This window comes from Dasypus novemcinctus, chromosome 19 (genome assembly GCF_030445035.2).
Source record: "Dasypus novemcinctus isolate mDasNov1 chromosome 19, mDasNov1.1.hap2, whole genome shotgun sequence".
Lineage (NCBI taxonomy): Eukaryota > Metazoa > Chordata > Mammalia > Cingulata > Dasypodidae > Dasypus > Dasypus novemcinctus.
This window is the reverse complement of record NC_080691.1, coordinates 38,946,676-38,970,000: the sequence shown is the minus strand read 5'-3', so window position 1 is coordinate 38,970,000 and position 23,325 is coordinate 38,946,676. Positions and strand designations below refer to the sequence as shown.

General features: G+C 45.9%; 1 protein-coding gene and 1 long non-coding RNA gene across 34 annotated transcripts in view; one reads left to right on the top strand and one right to left on the bottom strand.

Annotated features, from left to right (window-relative positions):
• The first annotated feature begins 298 nt into the window (after positions 1-298).
• On the top strand, positions 299-8,287 carry LOC139436980 (uncharacterized). Its single transcript, XR_011646525.1, has 3 exons — positions 299-424; positions 5,852-5,904; positions 8,175-8,287. It is a non-coding gene; the product is annotated as an uncharacterized lncRNA (long non-coding RNA).
• A 2,436-nt stretch (positions 8,288-10,723) lies between these two features.
• MTMR3 (myotubularin related protein 3) overlaps positions 10,724-23,325 on the bottom strand; it is a 184,607-nt gene continuing 172,005 nt past the window's right edge. For 10 of the 33 annotated variants that reach the window (XM_071209872.1, XM_071209866.1, XM_058281633.1 and 7 more), the window contains 5 exons: positions 20,704-20,874; positions 19,343-19,488; positions 17,185-18,589; positions 15,413-15,501; positions 10,724-12,778 (listed from right to left, as the gene is read on the bottom strand). In XM_071209872.1, the coding sequence (XP_071065973.1) occupies positions 12,607-12,778; positions 15,413-15,501; positions 17,185-18,589; positions 19,343-19,488; positions 20,704-20,874 (1,983 nt within the window). In that variant the 3' untranslated portion in view covers positions 10,724-12,606. Of the gene's footprint in view, positions 12,779-14,614; positions 14,642-15,412; positions 15,502-15,968; positions 16,080-17,184; positions 18,590-19,342; positions 19,489-20,703; positions 20,875-23,325 lie in introns of all 33 variants that reach the window. The other 23 variants (XM_058281625.1, XM_058281627.2, XM_071209860.1 and 20 more) reach the window with 3 other exon arrangements.

Sequence of the window (23,325 nt, the reverse complement as noted above, 5' to 3'; positions counted from 1 at the left end):
CATCAGGATTCCTGGCTGCAGTCCCTACTGTCATCTGCCATGCAGTTGGGGAATGGGGGCTGCTGCTGAAAAGAGGTTGAAATTCACCCATGTTTACCAACTTGTTCCTCCATCTCTTCCTTGGATGCTGGCTGCAGTGTTCCACTAGATTCCAGTTTCAGAATAGTTGATACAGTGCCTACCAGCTCAATAGTTGTTTTGGTGTAGGGATTTTTTGCTGGAGCTTCCTGTTCTACCATCTTCTTACAAGTCCCATGTTATTTCAGTGGCATGAGCTTTTTTTTCTTTTTAACAGTGGCTGAGGCCCCCAATGTCTCTTTTCCTTAGCCTCGAAGAGAGTGGCTCAGGAACTGGCACGCAGCACACACAGACTGCTCACTTCAGCCACAGGTGCCATGATGTCCTATCCCAGCAAGGATTGTGGGTGAGCACTACTGCATCAGCCAGGGGCCCAAAGCACTCTTCCCAAAGATGAGGACAGTGAGATGGCATTTGGGATTCTCTAGTGCTCTTTCTCTTGCTCAGTTACTGCAGTGTTAGCCTCTCACCAGGACTTCTTTCCACTCTACTGGCCTCATGTCTCTTTTCTATTATTTAGAGGTCCAAAGGGCTTTTTTTTTTTTTTTTCTCTGAAGCTCCAAGAAGAAAATGGGCAACAGAGCAGAACTGGTTAAAAGAACTCATGAATGGAGGTAAAGCCTATCAGATAGGAAGTTTTGGGATGTTTGCCTACTGATGCATGCTGATTGTACAAGTCTATACCTGTTGTTGCCAACACTCCTGATGGGAAGCTGGGCTACCTGAGCCCAGATCAGTAAGCACTCCATTTGAACCACCTCAGAATCTTGGAGGCCAGTGGTAGTAAGTAAGGTTCACAGAGCTTTATGTGAGTGTCAGGGTTGGAGTGTTATGATCACCAGTTACCTTTGGTGTTTTGCTCTGGTGGATGCTGTGCTGGACCCTCCTTGAGGAAGGAAGCTGTCAGGAGGGTAGCTGGCAGTCTTCTGTTGATGATTGATCTCTCACCCAGAGTCATGTGTCCTCCTTCCCAGGGTGGCTTATAATCAGTGACTGATAGAAGCAAGTTTATGAAGGCCTGGTCCTCCTGCTTTCTACTTTGGACAGCTCTTGAGGGGTCAGTCCATCTTTAGAACTACTCCCCAAGGTCAGCTAAGGTATCTGTTGAGACTGCATGGCTGCTCGACTTCTCTGCCCAATTTTAGGTGTTAATCCCAGTAGTACAGTAGTCTGTCAGCTTCCTAGGGGAACCCAGCCACCACACATTTTATCCTAGTTATCAAACCAAAGGATCCAGCTGCCTCATCTTTCCCACAGATGCTTTCCATTCAGATTTTTAAATGTGGGCCAGGGAATAGCCACTATCACCAAGGAGCTCAGCATAATAAATAAGTCAGTTTCATATGACTGCTGTAACAAATTACCAACAAACTTACTGGCTTAAAACAATATTTATTATTTTACAGTTCTGGAGGTCAGAAGTCAAACAGATAATAGTAGGGCTGTCCTTGGCTCCTGGCCTCTTCCTTCCATTACTCAAATAATCTCTTGTTTTTGTTATCTTATCTACTACTGACTGTTCCTTCTGCCTCCATCTTAAAAGGATCCTTGTGCTTATTCCAATGTAATAATAACCCGCAAATAATCCGGAATAATGTTCCATCTCAAAGTCCTTACCTTAATCACATCTGCAACATCCTTTTACCATGTAAGATAACATGTTCACAACTTTTAGGGATTAAAAGATGGATGGACATATTTGGGGGACAATTATTCGTCCTCCCACAGCAAGAATATACAACATCATAACCCCTGAATCCTTCAGGAGGTAAATGGGGCTGATTATCAAGGCATTCTCTTGCCAGCATACTAGAAGGAAGACAGATGACATTTTCCTAGCCTAGATGAGAAACATTCTGAAAGGAAAGTCTGCTTATTTAGTCTAATGCATGGGGCCAAAGTTCAGAGAAGAATCAAGTGTACATTAGAACACCAGAAGAGAGGGGAGTGATTTGGTGTGAGAGAATCCTGGCATTGAACTGGACAAGGGAACAAAGGGGGACTTTCTAGGCATGGAATTATCCCTGTTTCATTTGATTTACATTAAAAAAAAAAAAAACTTTGGGTGTAGTCTATCAAATTTAGATTAGTTTTCCCTCCAAACCTGCTTCCTCCTTCCTCCAGTTGTTTCTGATGGGACTGTGACAACAACCTACACACTACTGGCTTTTGAATCATGCAGACTGAAGTTTATTCTGGCAAATTAGCTGAGTGACCTTGGGGGAGGGCTCTTCATCTCTGAGCTTCATTTTCATCTGTAAAATGGGGATAATAGCACCTCGCTTAAAGGGTCACTGTGAGGACTGAGATGATAGAAGGCTTAGCACAGTCCCTGCTCAGTGAGTTAGCATCTTCCCTCTCTTCCCAACTCTTCATCCTTCAGGCCTTAGTTTAAATGTTACTTCCTTAGACCCCTCCCTTAACTTCCTTCAGAGTCAAAGCCAGTCCTTACGACCAGACTGCCCTGCAACATTCATCACAATTATATGTCTTCTCTGAAGTCTTTTCCACAAAGACAAGGATCCTGACTTTCTGTGCCTAATGGGGTACCTCACATTTTGTTCTCTAATATAATCCAAGGTTCCTGGGCATGGGGTCCCTGTAGGTTCTCTGTAACCATACATTGTGAGCAGATGACCACATTACATGAACAAACAATGAAGACCAAGAATATCCCATCCTTGCTATAGATGGCCACGAGCCTCCACCATCCCCTGAAAGATCTGACATACTTCCATCCCTCTGGTTTGGCAAGTACAGGGAAGAGGACTGGTGCTATTGGCTTTGGAACTGGGCAGGCTGCAGGGCAAACAAACAGGATCCCCACTTCTTCCCATTGCGGCTTTCACCAGAAAGCAGTTAAGAGTCAGTCACAGCAGAGACAGTAGAGTGCAAGCTTTGGCAGCTTGCCACCCTTCCCCTGCAGAGCAGCTAGACTGTGTAAAACATGATCCATTTCCTCAAGCCCATTGGGTAGGTTGGACCGTCAGCCCCACAGGTGAGAAGTTAAAGCAGAATAGATTGGTCAGGGCCATACTGAAGCAGTAGAAGGGTCTAGAATATAGGTCCTACATCCGTGGGTCAGCACAAGGCTATGCACATTGCACTCTTGGCTGACACATGAGATCTAGCTTCTTGAGGCTGATAGCCGACTCAATTGCTGAAAGAATTGGTGCCTCCTGGAAACTGATCTTAAATGCAGATTTGTCTCTGCATTAGGCATGGAAGTGTTAAAATTGTGCAAGGGAGCTCCTCCTAAGAAACAAAGTGATTTTTGAGTATCAGATTCCTTCTTACAATGTTGACTGCTTTATGGGTAATTTAATATAGTTCTGGGTTTTGGGAAGAAATTGTCTTATATAAATTCAGTATAATAGCACTAGTACTTTAAAATTAAAGTGTTTCTTTGGAACTGTTCTTGAGCCTTTCTCTCTCTGGGCACATGGCCCCTTACTGCTCTCCCTGCTTGTCTTCCCTTGCCTCTCAGCACCCCCACACTCTGATACATCCTCCATGCACACAACTCAGATTTGGGGCATGGCTCAGGGGAGACTAGGTAGTGCAGTGGTTGAGTGTAGCCTCTGGGGGCCAAAGGGTTCAGGGCAAGCCATGGTTCCACTTTTTGTTTGCTGTATGGCCTTGGGCAGGAGCTTAACGGCTCAGTTGCCTCATTTTCAAGTTAAGAATATAACAGTACCAGGGAGCTGAGGTGGCAGCACAAGAGATTGCGCACCTTTCTCCCACTCCGGAAGGTCCCAGGATCAGTTCCCGTAACTGCCTAAAGAGAAGACAAGCAGAGAACACACAGCGAATGGACACAGAAAGCAGACAGTGAGGGTGGGGTGGTAACAAATAAATAAATCTTAAAAAAAGAAAAAAGTGGGATGTGGGGGCATTTTTGGGACTTGGAGTTGTCCTGAATGATATTGCAGGGACAGATGCAGGACATCTGTAAACAACAGAGAATGTAAACTACAGTGTAAACTATAAACCATGCTGTGTAGCAGTGCTCCAAAATGTATAAATCAAATGCAATGAATGTACCACACTAATGAAAGTTGTTGTTGATGTGGGAGGAGTGGGGGGTGTGGGCAGTAGGGTAATGGGAACCCCTTTTATTTTTTAATGTAACATTGTGTGTGATCTTTAAAAAAAAAAAGTTTATATATATATATATATATATATATATATATATATATATATACACACACACACACACACATAACAGTACCTACTACTTCACAAAGTTGGTATTAGAATGAGTTAATTCATGGAAAGGACTTAATCATTGTCTGGCCCAGGATAAATCATACTCATTATTATCATGTTCAATTCCCTGTTCAGAAACCTCAAACAGCTATATAATTAAGACAAGTGTCTAGCCTGAAATAGGACTTTTTTGGCCTAAACTTTTTAAACACATACTTCCTGCCTCCCCTCATCTCCTAACCTGTGTACTCCAAGATGGTTCTCCAAACCTGCCCTTGAGCCTTGATTCCTGCCTCTACCTGGTGCGGCCACCTGTCCCTCAAGGGCAGGCTTCCAATATGGTCTCTAGTGATCTGGCCTACTCACTGGGTAACCTACGGTCTCTAATGCTGGAGGGGAGAGGAGAGCAGGGCAGCTTTACAGGAAGAAAAGCAGCATTTCTGGTGGCAGTTATTCTCATCGCCCAACCCACCAAGCTTGCAAGGTGGTGACACAGCGGTTAAGGGAGGGAAAGGAAGGTTCTGAGGCCTTCTCCACCACCTATTTCTCCCTGCATTAACCAAAGGGAGTGCCTTCCAAGCAGGGAGCTCTCCAGATGCGTGCTGCTTCCAGGGTTGGCTTCCCTCCCTCTATTCTGAGAAGCACTTTTCTGGTCTGCAAAGTATCCATTAATAGTAAAGGCACTTTGTCAAAGATCCTTCCCCGCTAAGGATATGAGACTCAACTATTCAGAAGCAAGAAAATCTATTGTTAGCCTACATTTCAAATAGTCCTTATTTTCTTTTTCCTTTTTTAAAAATTTCTCTCCCCTTCCCCTCCAACCCCCCGCCCTGGTTGTCTGTTCTTTATTTGCTGCATCATCGTCTTTGTCCGCTTCTGTTGTCAGTGGCACGGGAATCTGTTTCTTTTTGTTGTGTCATCTTGTTGTGCCAACTCTCCGTGTGGGCGGCGCCATTCTTAGGCAGGCTGCACTTTCTGGCGCCCTGGGCAGCTCTCCTTATGAGGCGCACTCCTTGCGCGTGGGGCTCCCCTATGCAGGGGACACCCCTGCGTGGCACAGCACTCCTTGCACACATCAGCACTGCGCATGGGCTAGGTCCACATGGGTCAAGGAGGCCGGGGGTTTGAACCGCGGAACTCCCATGTGGTAGATGGACGCCCTAACCACTGGGCCAAGTCCGCTTCCCTCAGTCCTTATTTTCTTAGCAATAGCGGCTACAAGCTAACATAATACTGTCTTCCTCAGACTCCGAGAGTAGAACAGAAAGAATTACACTACTCCTGAGATGCCACTGGACACAGGTCATGTCCCAAGTGCTGATAAAGATTTCAAAAATGGGAGCTGCCCTCAGAGTTTGCCAGCTGCTGCCAGCAACTTCTTGGTGACCTGAAATAACCTCCAGTTCCTAGGAGGTTTCACCTGGCAAAATGTGGTATGGGGACACATCATTTACCACTAACTAATGTCTGCTTCAACAACTTTGAGCTCCTAGGCATTGGGAGATGGTAGGGAGAACCATCTGAATGTGAGGTTTTCACTTCCTTTTCTCTGGGATTTTCACAGGGCTCTTTTTCAAGAACCTAGGCCTCTGCCTCAGACATCTTTGCTGCACAGAGGTAAGGCCCACTTGGCTCTGCAACATTTTATGACTGGGTCTTTAGTCAGGACAGCTAAGAACTCATCAGTTCAGCAAAGTGAGGTAATCTCCCCAGGACTGTGCCCTAACAGTACTCAGGAACTCTTAGATGCTGACTCAATCACAAGTTTAACCCTTAATTTTGAAGCACCAGTGCACATGCATCCATAATTTTTTTAAAATTCTTTAATAAAAGACACTAAATTATAAGCATATTACTGGAAGAAACTAAGCTAGTAATATGTTTACAATTCAGTGTAAAGCTCAGAACAGAATGCTTTAAGGTCAAAATTTTACTCCTGATAGTGGGTAAGAGGCCATGGTCTTCTGGTTTAGTTTTTGAGGTGCAGAGGATTGAACCTGGAATCCTGTATGTGGCAAGCCAGCACTCAACCACTGAGCCACATCGGCTTCCCTGAGTTGGTTTTTTTTTTAACCCCAGGAGGCACCAGGAGGGAACCAAACCTGGGACTTCCCATGTGGGAGGCAGGAAAACAACCACTTGAGCCACAGCTGAGCCCTGTCTCCTAGTTTTAATACCCAGTAGAACCAAAGTGCTTTCTGGCTCTGACCATTCAGAAATGTCTCCTGGCAGAGAGGATGTACTTTTTAAGTACCCAACCTTCAAATTCCCCCTTACATGGCAAGTGCTCTATTAAAGACAAGGACATGGCTCAGAGAGCATAGAGGCAATACAGCTGGGTAGTGCTTCAGGGTTCTCTGCAAACATTTGCCTCAGATGCCATTAAATATTAAAAATCATCTTTACTATGTACACTCATTTAAAACATATGCATTAGCTTAGACTGTCTTAGAGACCTCACTGTAAGGCCTCCTTTGCTGTACGTATATGGACTACTTGGACAGCCTTGACTGGTTAGAGCACTGGTGCTTTGATCACCCAACCACAACTCAACACCTAGGGCCTCTCCCACAGATTAACTCTAGTGCTTATTATGACCTTTGGGGTTTCTTACCTGATATACATAGGTATTGAGTATTCTATTAATCCTTTATTTTTTTTCAAACACCTAATTCAATTTTATCAGTAATAACCAGAAATTCTAAGCAAGCTATAACTATTACCCTTTGCAATGACTTAGCTATATAAATCAGGATTTTTTTCTCTATACTACACAACTAAAACAAAGTTCAGAAATAAATGGGATGCTCAGAGAGTTCATAACTAAGCCATCTGCATTAGTCAAAAATTAAGATTACATTATGACAAATGATCCATGCAAAGAGGATATCATTTGTTTTTATGTATTTGGAAAGTTAAAAAGACAGAAAGCAATAGTGGACTGTACTATGGAAACCTTCTGATTTTAGGAGGAAGGGGAGGGCTCGTAATTGAAGCCTTTTGGTGGCAACGAGTAAGCTTCTCTTCAGCGTTTCTGGGTTGGCTAACTCAAAGAACCAAGCTTAAACAGCTATTTATGGAAGCCTGTCTCTTGTAAGCCAGAGAGCACTGAGGGGGTTGGGTCAGGACAGTAGGTGTCTTATTAAAATTCTCTTAACTCCTGGGGTAACCCTGAAAGAGTTTTCGCCCCGAACTGAGCCTGTTTCCTCTCTAAAAAGGAGGCTGGATTAAACTAAAGACTTTCGGGCTTTTATTTTAAGTGTCAAAAACTTTGTTACCTAAACCAAATAAAGCCTGAAAGGGCCCTACAGAACAGTACGAAAAACATGGAACCAGCTAATCTAAGGTCTTTTCCACCATAAGTGTTAGGATGTCATGTACCCTGACTCTGCCCAACCCAACCCCCTCTCTCCTCCACTGAGAGGCTGTGCTGATTCATCCCTTGCACCTGAGACCCTTCTTCACAAGCATTGACTTGAGTACCACAGTGTCCACCAAAGGGGGTACCAAGCCCAGGGATTAAACAACTGTTTGGGTGGAAACCACACATTTATTTGTTTGAAATGGTCACTGAGGCTACAGGAGAATAAATGCTGTTTCAATAGGCAAACACTAATGTCAGCAGCAACACACAGTGTATTTCTTAAACAGCATCTGAGCTTCGTAGGTTATGTTTTCTGTTAAAAAAGAAATCTTATAAACCAACTGGGAAATAAAAGGCCAATTTTAAATGCCAATGCAAAACAGATTTACTGAAAATACAACTTAAATGCAGCTGCTGTGAGCACTGAAAGAAAAGTTGACTATGAAGTCAGAATAGGAAAGACCTTTAAATAGTAAATAAAATACAATAGCAGCATCTAAAACCTTTGTAATTTCCATTTCAGATTTCTTCCCTTCTCTCCCCTTTAGGCCTCTTGGGCAAGTGTGTAACCTCTTGTGTGTGTGTGCCTCTTGATATGAGAGGCAACTGGCATCTGAAGGGAACATGCAGAAGAGCACCATTTCAGTTTGGTTATGTATTAGGGACAGCAGGATTCCTGTTTTGAGTCCCAAGATCCTTAGGAGGGTCACCTCTTATTCCTTACTAGAAGCCTCTCACAACATTCTATCCTGACCTCAAAAAATTTGGTTAGTAACTTCAACTTAGAACATCCTTCTTGGGGACTGAGTCATGTCCTCCACAAAAGGCATGTTCAGGTCCCAACTCCTGGTCCTTTGGGTGTGAACCCATTTGTAAATAGGACCTTTGCAGATGTTATTGGTTAAGGTGTAGCCAAACTGGATGAAGGTGGGCCTTAGTCCAGTATGACTGAAGTCCTTATCAGCAAAGCTATGGAGAAAAGCCAGAAGTCAGTAGGACCTGGAAGAGAAGAGAGGACAGCAGCCAAGGAACCCAAGATTCCTGACCAACCAGAAGCCATCAACCTGGGAGGACACAAGCCCTCTTTGCCTCTGAAACCAAAAGCCAATAAATTCTCATTGTCTAAGCCAACCCACTGAATGGTATTTGTTTTAGCAGTCAAGAAAAACCACCTCCTTGAAGATATGACTGGAAATCAGACAGCTGGAACTTCTGTCACATAATCCAAAACTCCAGATGGTGAGTCTGCCATTGTGCTCTACAGCCCAGGGCCCATTTTTAACTTTGCTCTTCTATAGCCCTGGCGACAAGTCACTTAAACAGGCACCAGCTAAATGAAATCCTGCAACAGCACCTTCAAATCAATAGAGGCCATGTCTTGAGTTAATTTCAATAGGCATGAGATTGCCTAGCTTCATGTGCAAGCAGCCAAGCATACCCTTGTCTCAAGGACAAAAATTTGTAATCTTATCCTAGGCTGTGCTCTCAATCCCCATTTTAGTTGCTGGAAATTGTTTAAGAGATCCTGTGGCACCATTCTGTTCACTTTCCTTTAAATATGCCACAGTACCTTTTTAATTCTTAGATGATTGCTTCTCTTTAACATGGAAATGAACAGTGAGCATATTATTACTGAGGGAAATACTTTCTATATATCTTCACTAGAAAATCCCAGTGGATTAAAGCAGCTTTAAGTATGCCTTATCAATTTCTGAACCGGGGTTAAAGGGACCAAAGTAAAAGAAGAGAGGTGTTGGAAGAGTGCCCAGATAGGAAGTGTAGCAATGAGGAAGGCATCCTTCTGCTTCAGATCAAGTCCCTCCACATGGCCAGCTGGAAGTACACTGGCATTGCCATTGTAAAGCTGGTTTTCTCCACAAGGTAATAATGTCTTGCCCAAGAGTAACACTGTGCAGCTCTCATGTGATCTTTACCTTTTTACCCCCAGCCATTCCCAATCCATGGGCCCTTGCTAGGCTCATCAAATGTTTCCGCTCACTGAGGGCTAAAACAAATGGTAGGAGCTGTGTCTATATAGAGACACACTATTTATGACACAGTTTTTTCACACCCTTAATCTGAACATATATACTGGTCTCCTTAAGTGGGCTGAATGCAGCTGTAAAAGGTTTACCCTTTCCCCCTCAGAGGACAACAGGCTGATTCTGAAACATCTGCTGGATGTCACTCACGGCTTTTAGACTAGAACCAGATGAGGCAGCGATCCATACAGTGGACTATGGGTCCCAGAGTTAAGGCCCTGAGGACCTCTGAGCAGGGACAATCTTCAGAGCCCAATGAAAGTCATCACAGAGATATCAGGCACCCAGAGAAAGGAGCCACTTAACCACCAACCTTCTCTAGGGAGGAAATGCATATAGTATCTCACCCCTACACCTGTGGGAGTGATGCAGGGAAAAAGAGTCCACCTCTGTGAAGAACAAGGATTAGTCAGTAAGTGACTAGATGTTATGTGGTCTTGATTGAGTAGAAGCAGAAGATGCAGATCTAAGAAGCAGAGGTTCCTACCCTAGATGACCTCTATTTGGGTGCACAACCCAATCACATGCACATTCTCTCTGCTCACCCAAATTTTAACCAACAACAACAGGTATTAGCATTTTCTAACTCCTCATCCCAGTCTTTTACTCCACTGCATGCAGGGCTCTGCTCTTCTCCCTGACTGGATGGAGCTAAGGGGCCAGAAGACTGCCTGCCCTGCAGTTAGTGCAGCAACCACAAAAGGTGCCTGGACATCAGAGGTAGTTTAAATTACTACTGACGCCTAATTCTCCAAATAGGGAAGAAGGGCTGATGGTTAAGATACCTGATTGCTTTGTCTTTTATAGCCTAGGAGAGGTTAGGGGCAAATCACTAAGGAAATGTTTTCAGCGTTGAGGCATCATGGTGAGGCTCCTTGCCAGTGTCTACAGCTGAAAAGAAATCTGTAGTTTTCTTTGCTGAAGGCCAGTTTCCCAGCAGCACCTCACACCACTTCTCCTGTGTAAGAATGAAAAAGGGATGAAGAGGGATAAACTACAGGGAAAAGAATTAGAAAGTGTTAGCAAATGCTACCATGCAGAGCACTAAACTTTATTCACTTTATTTATATATTTAACAGTTCTAAAGTATTTACTTCTTGCTTTTGACAAAAAAAAGAAAAAAAAATATAGGAGTACTGACTCCTCTTTAGGAGAAAAGGGTTATATGTACAGCTACGGAGTTATGGTTCCTCCTTTACATACAAAGGAAAATATTTAAAAAGTGCTTCATCAATCAAAAAAGGACTAAGAGCTGCAAGCAGTTATTCACACTGTACATCAGACCCAAGAAACCCGTATCGTAACCTCTTGGCACCTGTCACTAGGAACTGCACAATCTTCAATTACATCAACTTCTCCCTACCTGCACGGCCAGACCACACAGTGTAGAGAAGAAATTACACCCTGTTTCACTAAACTCAAACTCTGAGGCAGCTGCTGCTGCCAGGAAGTCAGAGACATGTTCAGATGCAGTAAGTAAGAGACATGCTTAGATGCTCTTGGCTTTGCCTGGACCAACAGCTCCAGGGAAGGCTTCTCGGTCATGTCTTAACCACACCCCAGACACACAGGAGCCACCTTCCTGAGATGCAACTTGCCCTTGGCCGGGTAAATGAAACCAAAGGGGAAGATGGGGGTACAGAGCAGGGTCAGAACTTATGGCTTCCTGACCTCACCCCCACTCCTCACCACAATCCACCCTGTTAACCATTTAACAGCTTTTAGCATAGCCAAGCATATTCCTTTCCCCAAGAGGGAGGGCAGGCACAAAACTAGGATGTAAAGATTACAAAGCACAAACCTTAGTTCAACTCCACCCTTTCCCACAACCATCTCCTCCCCAAATATTCTTAAGGCTCTTCTTGGACCACATCAAAGCTCACTGGGAGAAAGATTCCGCCAAATCTTCTATAGGCCATGTGACTTCTCTAAGGAACCCTGCAGATTCACCAAGCGGCCCTTCACTGCTGGCCAGCAGCCAGATAAGGTGCCCACTCAATTCAGGCACCACAGGAACAAGGTAGAGGGACAGCTGAGTCCTTCTTGCTGCTCCAAGGAAGGAGGGCGGAGGAAGGCCGATTGTAATGGGGACTTGCTCACTTTTCCAGAGGCTTGCATGCTAAAAGGCTGATTCTACCCCTTAAGGAGTAGAGCCATGATTGGTTTGGTTTGGGAATGGGGAATATTTGGAACCCTGAGTCTGAATTTCCCTGTGCTGGCCAAGGAAGAGATTGGGGGACACTGCACTTTGTGGCCAATTTGCACTCTTAAGCCTGAGGTGGAAAGTGCCACACACCCTGGCCCTGGGAGGCAGACCCCTGAAAATGAAGGGTACCCTAGACAATCTGGATCAAGTTAAAAATAAGAGTCCCATGGGGGAGAACAGGGAAGTCCAGCCCCTTTCTGGAGGGAGAGGGCAGTCATCTTGGACTTCCAGCCTCCTCAGCAACAAAGGTTTCCGAACCAGCTCTAACTTGGCAGTGGTGTGAAGAATGGTCACAAATGTTAGTACTGGTTTCTCGGCCATCACCACCCCTGTCTTAGGCTGCCACTCTGGACTCTGACCAGCCTCCTCCTACCCCAAGGAACCAAGCCAACCCTCAGCACAGCTTCACAGCAGTTACAGGGGGTCTTGCAACCTCTGGTCTTCCAAGTTAAAAAAAAAAAAAAAAAAAAAGACAATCGGGATTTTTTTCTTTTTTGAGGGGCAGAGGGAGGATGGAAAAGGGGGGGGGGGGAGCCAGGGACGAAATATCAATCTACAATCCAGTGGTACATCCCATATTTCTGTCACTCGGCACAGGAGGTTCCACACCCGATTCCAAAGTGCACAGGCCCCTCAGTCTGCCCAAGCTGTGTGAGCCTGTCAAAGGAACAGCAGTTTGGCCTCTGCCTGCTCCGTGTCACCAAGCTTCAGTTTGAAGTGGCAGCAATGGGCTTATCCAGTTCAAGGTCAATGCTGGAGCTTGTGGGATGTAGGCTGCTATAGCAAGATTTGCACACTCGACTGGGTTCAAAGAGCTGCTGGCTGGGAACCGGAACCTTCTGGTTACAACAACTGGAACAGAATACATTTCCACAATTCCTTGAGATGAGAAGAAGAAACAAAACAGTGTTAATCTCAGATAGTGGGTATGGAGTCAGGAAACCAACTTTGGAAGAAAGAACTTTTGTGAGTAATTTGGCTGTGCTGGAGACTCTGCCAAGATCAAACGCTTCCATTTCTCTAACCTGGAACAAGCCAGGCAGGGGAGTTATCCCTACTCCCGTGTATTCACACGCCACTTTCACCATGGAACCAAGGATACTTGGCTGCTCCACCACTGTGGTTCAAGATTACCAGCTTTACAGGAGGAGGATGCTAAAGAGAGATCTGTGAGAAAAATGGGCTCAGAGCAGAAGCAACTGCAAGCTCAATGGGTAAAGTCTTGGTTCAGGAAAACCCAGTGAGGCCCCACCCACCTGGGCAATAGCCAGCCTCCAGGCCCCTCAGAGGAGACACACTACTACCTAGCTCGGCTGGGAAGTGAGGAGCCTTGCCGGAAGGGCCACTTCCCCAGAGGCAGCAGTATGATAGACTACTGCCATCTAGGACTGCTTCTGCCAGCAGCATGCAAAGCCAGGAGATAAGCAGCCCATGACACATGCTCAGAGAGTGAAAGAAAAGTGCAGGACAAGAGCACAGATGAACACACGTGCGCACACATGTACCCCTCCCCCCTATTAGGTAGGTGTCAGTCAATTATGGCTCAAATCCTTGCCCCATGCATCTTCAGAGCTCTTTCTAAAGGCCTGGCTGCACAGAGGCCCCTTCCCCTTCTCCACTTGGAGGACCAGCTCTGATGTGCCTGGGCAGCACAGGCCTGCACAACCAGACAGATGCACTTCACAGCTGACAAGAAAGGGCAGAGGAGGCGTTTCTTCCCACCTTATAACCCCGCTTTTGCTGGGCTCTAAAACAAATCATTCTCCCTGATCCCAAGAATAGAAAACTCCACAAAGCCTAACAGCCCACCAAAGACTAGGGGAAGGCAGCTAAAGGGAAATCCTTAGCTACTAAGTATCACTAACTTCATTTCAGCTCAGAATGCAAACTCACTGCAGGACTAAAGACCGCTTAGGCACAGAAAGAGAATACTAAATAACATCTGGGGGACAAGAACACCACAAAAGGAGCAGGCTGGACAAAGGGCAATGGAAAGACAGAGAAAACCTAATCTTCTGGAATGCAGTAAGTACTTCATATTTCTGTGTCCAAGAGTCACGAGTCAGCAAGAAACTGTAGTAACACTGAAAATGTACCTAAATCTATTTCTAAATATCTAACATTTTATCATACCTGCTGGAGTTCTGCTCAAAAGCCTACCATGAATTTGATCAACTAAGCTTTTCTATCTGACTTCTTTCAGGAAACCTGAAAGCCCCTAAATGGAGTCTTCTATGTTAAAAACAATTTTATTATAAGATCATGTCCGTCTAGTCCTGGTCTCTTATTTTTTATTAAAAACAAAACAAAACAAAACCAAAAAAACAGTGATACTGTCTGACTTACAAGTTCACTATCATTATTCTGGCATCTCGATGACTGACTGACCCAAAAGAAATGGCTAAAAACCCAACTGGTTATCCCACAAGACCAGGAGTCCCTGCTAAAGCACCTCTTCTTGCCACAAGCAATGAGGGCCCAGCTGACCTGTGTGGTCAGAACTGGAATGTGTGGCTGCAGCCTGACTCAGTCCTAAATGGTCTCCTCAAGTCAGCTGCTTTGATTTCCCTCGAGCCCACCTGCCTGCCTGTGCTCTTCAGTCCCAGGCTCTCATTCCAGTGAGTGCAAAGAGAGGGGAGAAATGACAGCGTTAGTTTGGAGAAGTTATTGTAGATATGATGCAGACATCACGGACAGGTTGTTGCAAATGCTCACCACGTCTGATCAACACGGTCAGTGTCCCTGCAAGGAGGGGAGAAAGAGCTCAGAGGAGAAGCTGATCAAAGACATTTGGGCTTGGGGTGCAGGGTAGGGCAATATGTGGAAGCATCATTACTGGACAAAGAGGTTGATCCATTTTCAATTCAGGTTCCCTCATCTGAGTGAGCTATGGCCCAATTCAGAAAAACTTCCTACCCAAGAACAATGAACATCTGCCGGACAGTCAGCCCCCAGCTGGGGCAAAGCACCCCTACTAACTCTAACCACCCCAACCTAGAAGGAAGCAAGAAGTTGGGGTGCCCTGAGGATTGGAAGACTCTCTCCTCACCTGTCCCTACCACTCCCCCCACCCTGCTCAGCACTGATACAAGGAAGAAGAGATTTGGCGCTAGGGAGCAGAGTAAAGAGTAGGAAAATAAAGTTCCCTGCTTACAGCAGGAATTCTGTTTTTGCTCATAGCAGTCATGTTGAATGGGAAGAAATTTTATTCTGGGGATAAGAAATGAAGGTTTGGTTGCTGGCTGTTGCTTCACCAATTTGGAAAGCAAAATGAAAGAGAAAGGCTATTTATAGTTCAAAATTTAATTGTGATCACTCTGAATTGGAACAAAGATACCAAATGCAGTTCTGCAAACACCAATTTCAGAGGCACAAAAGATCTGAGTAAACCCCAGTGTCTTCCTCAGACTACTGCCAGCCAGATGTCCAGTATCCCTCCATTCTGTAGGCTCCTGTGGGTCAAACCTCAGCCTGTACACCCCTACCCCATACCACCACACCTCCCAAAGGCACCTGCAGTGGTGCTTCCTGCTGGCGAGCCAGAAGGCGCTGTCACATGCGTAGCAGTGGGCGGCCAGGTGGTCAGGGAGCCAACGGGTCATCTGCAAAACAGATAGGGTCTGGTGAGTGAGTGGAGACTAGCCATCCAGCTGGAGCCAGAAGAGCCATGCTGGAGACAGCAAGTCACAAGGACGACACAAGCTCTAGTGGCACCAGCCCCGCAGGTGTGATGGCAGCAGTACAAGAAAGGCGTCCAAATCATTTCCCTGGTGGGGACTCCAAACTCCCCTGAGATAAAGTGGCAGGTAGCAACAGCATCCTGGGTCATTTTGAAAGCAGGAAGGGCTCCAGTTCATAGAGACAATGAGGAGAGAGGGCTAGCTTGCTGAGTCTTCCTGGCTCGGAAACTCTAGGCTTGATGGGGACTCACAGGAGTTGTGATACCACAGGTTCAAGACTAACTGTGCTATGAGATTCTTCCTTGACCAAGGGCAGGGAGTAGGGATGGGGATGAAGAACAACAAAACAGTTGCATGGATGGCACTCAGAGGAGGGGCTGAGCCTGTACCTCCGCATCCTGTTTATCCACCTGCTCCCAGCTGGCTTCAGAGAAAATCTCTGTGCTGCAGCGAGACAAACAGTTCTGATCCAGATTGCTTTCCGAGTCGGGGATTGAAGTCTGTTGGTAAACAAACACAGCTGAACAAAATGAACCTGGTCTCCTCCCAAAAGAAGAAAGGGATTGGTAAAGAAGGGAGCACTGGGGCCTAATGGTTTGGCCTGGGTGTTAGGGTTGCCGAATCTTTAGATGCCTCAACTATCAGGAATTGAGTTGAACAGGTGCAGGAGATGCAGCTGAGCTCAGCTGGAAGAGGGATACACACATCAAAGGCTATATGTAGTGACTGTGAGTGGGAAGAGGGGCTTGAAGTTTCCTGGAAAGGGGAGGTGGGGAGTGAACAGAATGGAGCATGAACACTGAGTGTCACCTGAAGCTGTTCCATGGGCCTGTCAGTCCTACACTGCCGTTTTATAGTTAGAACTCAGTGCTTTGGGCATACCTTCCTTTTGCTGAAGGATTCATCAGGAAAATGAGAGACGGTTGTTAATATGAGGGAAAAGCCAAAAAATCACTTTGAATTGAAAGCCATTGGATGTGCCCGCCTTTGATGTACGCTGACCACTTCAGAGCCAGGCTGAGACTCAATAGCTGAACACAACGAGTCAGCCTCTTTTAGTAGGAGAGCACCTCTCTTAAAAACCTCCTCTCTGACACTCCCACTTCTGGTCCCCAGGTCCCACACTGCTAACTCCTCAACAGTGCTAAAAATCAATCCTTTCTCTCCACTTCTGCCATCCCCTGCCACAGGGCAGGTACAAATATTTGTTTAAAAAAAACCAAACACTAAACCTTCATAGCTACAGCCCATTTTTGGAGGACTGACAGCTTACTAGCTATTCAGGTAGGATAAGCATTAAAATTTCACAGAAGACTAGGCATGGCTCTACAAATGTCTTTCTGCCCAGGAGTTCAAGTCTTTCATAGGATATATGACCTGAACTGTCCAAAGGCATTTAACTAACCGTGTAGTAAGTGCTAACTCTCTTCTTTATGGTAGCTGCCTAAGGTAGGACATCAATATAAAGTAAAAGCAAAGAGGCAGACTGTCACTGACATGGCTGATTTTGATATCTCCAGCCTTTCTTTCAGAAATCTTTATCCATCACTGTGCCCAAAGGGCACCCTGCCTCAGCATGCCATGGAGGCACCAGGGAGTACTCACCACTTCATCCCCAAAGTCCCCATTGAAGCGTAGAGAGCTAGTCAGGTATTGGCTCTCCAGGCGACTCCTTAGCTCCTGGACTTGCTTCTTCAAGGTCTCCACCTCCTGCTGGTGGCCCGACTCAATCTGACGCAGGCGCTGTTGGATTGTGTCTGTGTACACAGGCATACCATCATCATCCAGGTGGCTGCGGGAAGGCTGGTCAGGGCTGCTGGTCGCAGATTGCCTCCCAGCATGGCTGTGTAGCAACTTGTGGTGCAAGTTCCTCAAGTGTGAGTGGGCAGAGCTGCAGCTTGTGATAGAAAGCTGGCGACTAAGTGAGTCCTTGCTCCTGCCAGCCTCACCATTGGGGCAGTGGCCATTGGGTGTGGGGTATTTCTCAGAGGTGTGATTGGCTGGTGGCCCCTCTGAGGTCTTGTTTTCGGTCTCTGGGGCACCATTGCACACTAGCCCCTCTTTACATTCGGCTAAGGGCAAGGCACAGGGAGACAGCATCAGGCTGTGGGTGCTGCCAGGGGAAGTCCTGTGCACCAAAGACCCCACTTGAGGCCTCTCGACCAGGCTCCTCTCCAAAGGCCTAGGCTCCGGGGGTTGGGCAAGCATGTCCTTGTCACTGAACCTGCTATTGTTTACCAGGCAAGGTCTATGATGGCCTTGGGGCCCAGTTTCTGGCTTCCCCTTGTCTTCCATTATTAGGTCCATGGAATTGTCCACATTTGGTCTTCTGGCCTCAAGTGGTACATGGTGGGGCAGCAGAGAACTTGACGGTGAGGTACCAGAGCCAATTTTTGCATCTACTGGAACTGGAAGAACAGCATCCTCCCTATGGTCTGAGACATCTATTTGAGGCTGCTCCACTGTTACCTCCTGGGAATCCTCTTCCCTGGGAGGTTCTTGGGGAGGACTGAGAACACTGTGCCCATCCTGCTGCTCAAAAATACCCTGTGAGAACAGAGACAAGTTTGTGCCCGGATGGCTCCTCAGAGTAGCATCATCCAGTTCTGGTTCTTTATAAAATACAATAGCTGAGCCTTCAGTTGTCTTCCTCCTACTCTCTTTTTCTAAGACAGCATCCTCTTTGACCTCTTGCATCATGATGCCATGGGCAGATTCTTCTACCACACTCTCTTCTTTAGTGGCCTCTTGCAAAATGTTCTCCATCTGCCCCTCAGCCACCCCAGCTGCGACAGACAGCTCAGCACCCCCTAGCACTCTGGCTGGCTTCCCCAGGCTGTCAGCATCAAGAGGCTCCTCTCCAGGGCCAGCCAGGCTGCTCAGTTCTAGTGAACGCCGGTGCTCCTGCCACTTTTCATTCAGGCTTGGGTCACTGCTACGCCGGCTAGCCAGAGGCACTGTGTTGTCACAGACTGTGGTCAGATTGTCAAACGATCTGGTCTTTGGTAGCCTAAAAGATAGGAGACCAGGGGAAATGAGCATCTGCAAGACTATTTACAGGGAAGTAAGGATGCAATAGGACTTTACAGGCACCTGTTTCATAATTGGGCCCATTTTGATGATTCAAAGAGTTATGGCACTGCTGAAGTGAGGCTTACAGAGTTCCTGAGTCTGTCTAGCCTGCAGACTCTCACACTACCCTTATCCCATGACCAATACATACGTATAAGCTAACATCTATTTTTAAAAGATATTTTTCATGATACTCCAGTATTTCTCCACTAGGGGCAAAGGAAAGTAGCACTGCTGATTTTTTGAGACCACAATATTTGAAGTTAATTTACTTTCCTATAAGTTTGAATTCCATAAAGCTAATTCACAAGTGGCAAAGCCAACCTTTCTATGTGACAGCATCTGCCTTACAAACTTGAGAGGACAAATTATGGCAGGAAGCCAGGTGCACAGAGCACTGGGTCAGACACAGGTGGTCACAATGGAACCCAGAAAATTGGGTCCATCACTGAGAAACTGCTGAACGCATGCAGCGGAATGATGGAGTAACAGGGCCCAACATGCATTCAGGACATGGGGTTCTCAATGCCTTGGACCCAGAAGTCCTTACACCTTCCCTGAGAAAACTTTTAGAGATCTAAGATGTCCCAAAGTCAGACAACACCATGATCTCCTGACAATCCGTGGATATGTTCCAACATAAAAATTTGTACATAGGACTTGAGGCCTATGGCCTCAACCCTGGGCTCACCGGCTCAGCGGTGGATCGTCAGGGCTAGTGCCCGGGGCTGGGTATGGTGCACAGCTGTCGTCCACAGGAGTGGTTGGGGATGGGCAGGGCAGATACACTGCACTCCATAGCATCAGGTTACGTACATGGCACACTGGGTACAGCACCTGAGGAAAGAGAGGAGGACACAGGTTTAAACATGTCCCACACCAAGTCCTTTAGAAATGTCTGGAAACAAGGATTGAGAACAAGCACCTGGCTAGCGGGAACACCCAAAAGACCCAGCATGATCTCCAAAGGGAGGTAGCATCAGTGTATGCAGATCTTTCTCTTAAGAGGAGCCAATCTAGGACTAGAAATTTTGTTCAACACTATTTTCTACCTGAGAGCCTCTTCAAATCTAAGCGAATTTTAAAAACCCATTTTTCATCTTTTAGTTTTCTTAGGTCACCTTTACTTAATGACTTTCATCAGCTTGACTTCTTGATTTTACTACATAAGAAAGTGAGTCATTCTGTTAGATGGTGATTGTTCCCTGGTAGAAAAGCTTGGCCTCAGAAGACAATGTCAATCCTGCTTTACAGGATCATATAGTCATGTGAACAGGAAGAAATTTTCTTCCAGTACTGTTACTTCCCCAGCAGGCACACTGTAGGAGATAGAAGCAGTTGGCTTACATCCTGCTTTTGACTATTTAAATCTAGTGAGAAGCATATTAATAGTCCAGCAAAGCAATATAACCTTTGATGAGTCTCTTTTTGCTTCTTTAGTGTTTTAAAGATGCATTCTGACAAAGGGACAATTACAACGTACTGACACAGAAGTATGCACCTCCTTTTTCTGCTTAACAGAAGCTGTTCCTTTGGGAAGCGGGCTTAAAAGGCCTGCCAGCTCTCCATGTGAGCAGAGAATCATATACATACACATGCCAATGTCAGATGCAGTCGATTTTCTGCTTTCTGTTCTATGTCTAGAAGCTGGATCATCTGTTGTCACCAAAAGGGCACAGAGGCCTGGGGGCAGCTCCTACTGAGCTATCAGGGGCATCCAGGGAACAACTTAAGTGCCTCTTCCACCCATTAAATATTAAATGCTAGGAGTAAATTAAGTTCCAAAGGAGGTATCAGAATAGATTAATGTCTATAGTGGCAAGGTGAAGATGTGCATTTAACCAAACCATCTTGACCAAAGAGTGGTGAGAAGAACGTCAGAGCATCACCAGGAAATGGGCCTTTCTCAGGAGACAATGGTAGGAAAAAACAGGATCAGCCTAACCAGAGATGCCTTCTAGAAAACACTCTCTTCTTAAAAAGGCTCCCATATGTCCATCCACCCCCAAATCACTTCTGCTGATCACAGAGGAAAGGCTGAAGGATACATACGGCTTCTGACTGAGAGGAATACAATAGGTTTTTAAAAGCCTTGTTGCCTGCCCGAAGAAGTGACCACACAGAACAGGTCCGTTCCTGAGTATGCTTTTCCCCTCTCTCCTTGGCGTTGTTGCACAGGAATGTCCCAAAGAGGCAGGAATAGGTATGCTGCACCAGTTTCACCTATGGGAGTCCAATGAGGCAAAAATAAAGCAATGGGTCACACAGTCTCTGGGGAAGGTCAACTCAGCTCAGCCAGCATTCCCTGAGAGCACTTCAGCTTACATTTCAAAGGATAGGGATGCCAACTAAGCCACACAAGAGTTTCCTCATAAAGCCAATTTCAGGAGCCAACCCCAACCACCAACACTCCTGAGCAAGAGACATTAGAGCAGAGACATGGATTTGTCACTCATGCTTTTTTTTTTAGCCTCCCTGGCCAAAAAAAAAAAAGCCTCTGAGTTCCTATAACAGCCATCCTCCCAATAACAGAGAATATAAATTGGGTACAGGAGCAAGTCTGAGTTAAGAGCACACTTCTAAGTTTCTTGGTCACTGGGCAAATCATTACTGAGCATCTCACATGCTCCAGACATCTCTCTGGGTGCTAGAGGTACAGCAATAATCAGACAGCCCCCGTGCCCTGGTGGAGCTTGTTCTAGTTGTGGGGGGAATGGTGACCAGTGCTATGGAGAATAAGGCAGGGCCAGAGGAAGAGAGCACATGCTAGACAGTGTAATAAAGGCTCACTGGCAGAGCCTGATGAGATGAGAGCTGGTCTTGTAGTATCTGGGGAAGTGCTTCAGGCAGAGGCAACAGCAAGCACAAAGTTGAGGTAGGCAAGCGTTTGCAATTTCTGAGGAACAGCAAGGAAGCCAGGGTGACCGAAGGAGACTACACATGGCAAGAGCTGCAGAAGGTAAGGCTGGGGGGATAACTTTAAGGATGGTCCTGCAGGTCATTTTAAGGACTTTGGTATTTTCTCTGCATGAAACAGAAAGTTGTTGGAGGTTTTTGAGTAGAAATATATAACATGATCTGTTTTTTGTTTTAGAAAAGATCAGCCCAGCTGCTGGGTTTACCCTCTGGAGAGGCAGGGGGTGATGGTGGCTTAGACCAGTGTGGCAACAGTAGAGGTGGCAGTAAGTAATCAGATTCTAGATATAGTTTGAAAGCAGAATGGCAAAATCCTCAGACACTGAATGTGGAATATGAAATAAAGAGGAGAGTTAAGGATGACATCAAGGATTTTGCACTAAAAAAATGGATGGGGGAAGTTGCCATTTGGTAAGATAGAAGACTTGTGAGGATCAGAACTGGGAGAGCTTTGGAAATCAAGATTTAAGTTTTGAACATGTTAAGCATGAAATACCAGTAAGACACCTGAGTGGAGATACTGAGTAGTCACAGTTGGCTCCATGAGTCTGGTGTTAAGTAGAGAGGCCTGGGTTGATGATTCATAAATCTGGGTATCATCAACATATAAAAAGTAAGTAAAACCATACGACTGGATGAGATCCCCTACAAAGGGAGTGTAGGTAAGAAGCTGGAGAATGAGTCCTGAGATACTCCAATGTGTGCTGGGGCAATGAGGAACCAGCAAAGGAGATGGAAAGGACCAACCAGTAAGATAAAAGGAGAACTAACAGAGAGTGGGTGGGTGACTAAGTCAACTGAAGACAGTGTTTCAAGAAAGAAGGAATAATTAGCCTGTGCTAAATGTGACTGACAGATCAAAGAAATAAAAACTGAGAATCAATCACTGGATGAAGGTAACTGGTGATATTAATAAGAGCAACTTCGGTGAAATAGTAGGATGAGAGCCTGATTGGAGTGGGTTTAAGAGAGATGGCAGGAAGCAGATTTGGCTCAACTGATAGAGCATCCGCCTACCATATAGGAGGTCCAGGGTTCAAACCCAGAGCCTCCTGACCCACGTGGTGAGCTGGCCCATGCGCAGTGCTGACACGCGCAAGGGGTGCCATGCCACGCAGGAGTGTCCCCTGCAAAGGGGAGCCCCACGCGAAAGGAGTGCACCCAGCAAGGAGAGCCACCCATGTGGGAAAAAAGCGCAGCCTGCCCAGGAGTGGCACTGCACACACAGAGAGCTGATGCAGAAAGATGATTCAACAGAAAGGAGACATAGATTCTGAGTGCCGCTGACAAGAATGCGAGCTGACACAGAAGACCACACAGCAAATGGACACAGAGAGCAGACAATGGGGGGGGGGAGGGGAGAGAAATAAATAAAAAATAAATCTTTAGAAAAAAGAATGGCAAGAGAGGTATCTGAGATGGCAAGTGTTAGAAGACTTGAGGAGATGTGTTTTAAAGGGCAAAGAAAAATGTGATGATAGCTAGAGGGGGATGCAAGCTCAAGAGAGGATTTTGATAAGATGGGGAGACCCTACACCTTATCTCTATTCAGATGGCAATAATTTGGTAGAGAGGAAAACACTGCTGATGCAGAAGACAGAAAAGAAATGCTGGAACCAGGGATGGGAGCTGGGGCCGGGGGGCGGGGAGGGGTATGTTGGCCTTAAAGAGAGCACAGGTAGCACACTATCCAAAGGAGAGAAAACAGGACATATGTAGGTGGTTTAGTCAATGGATTGGAGGGAAATCCTGATTGCT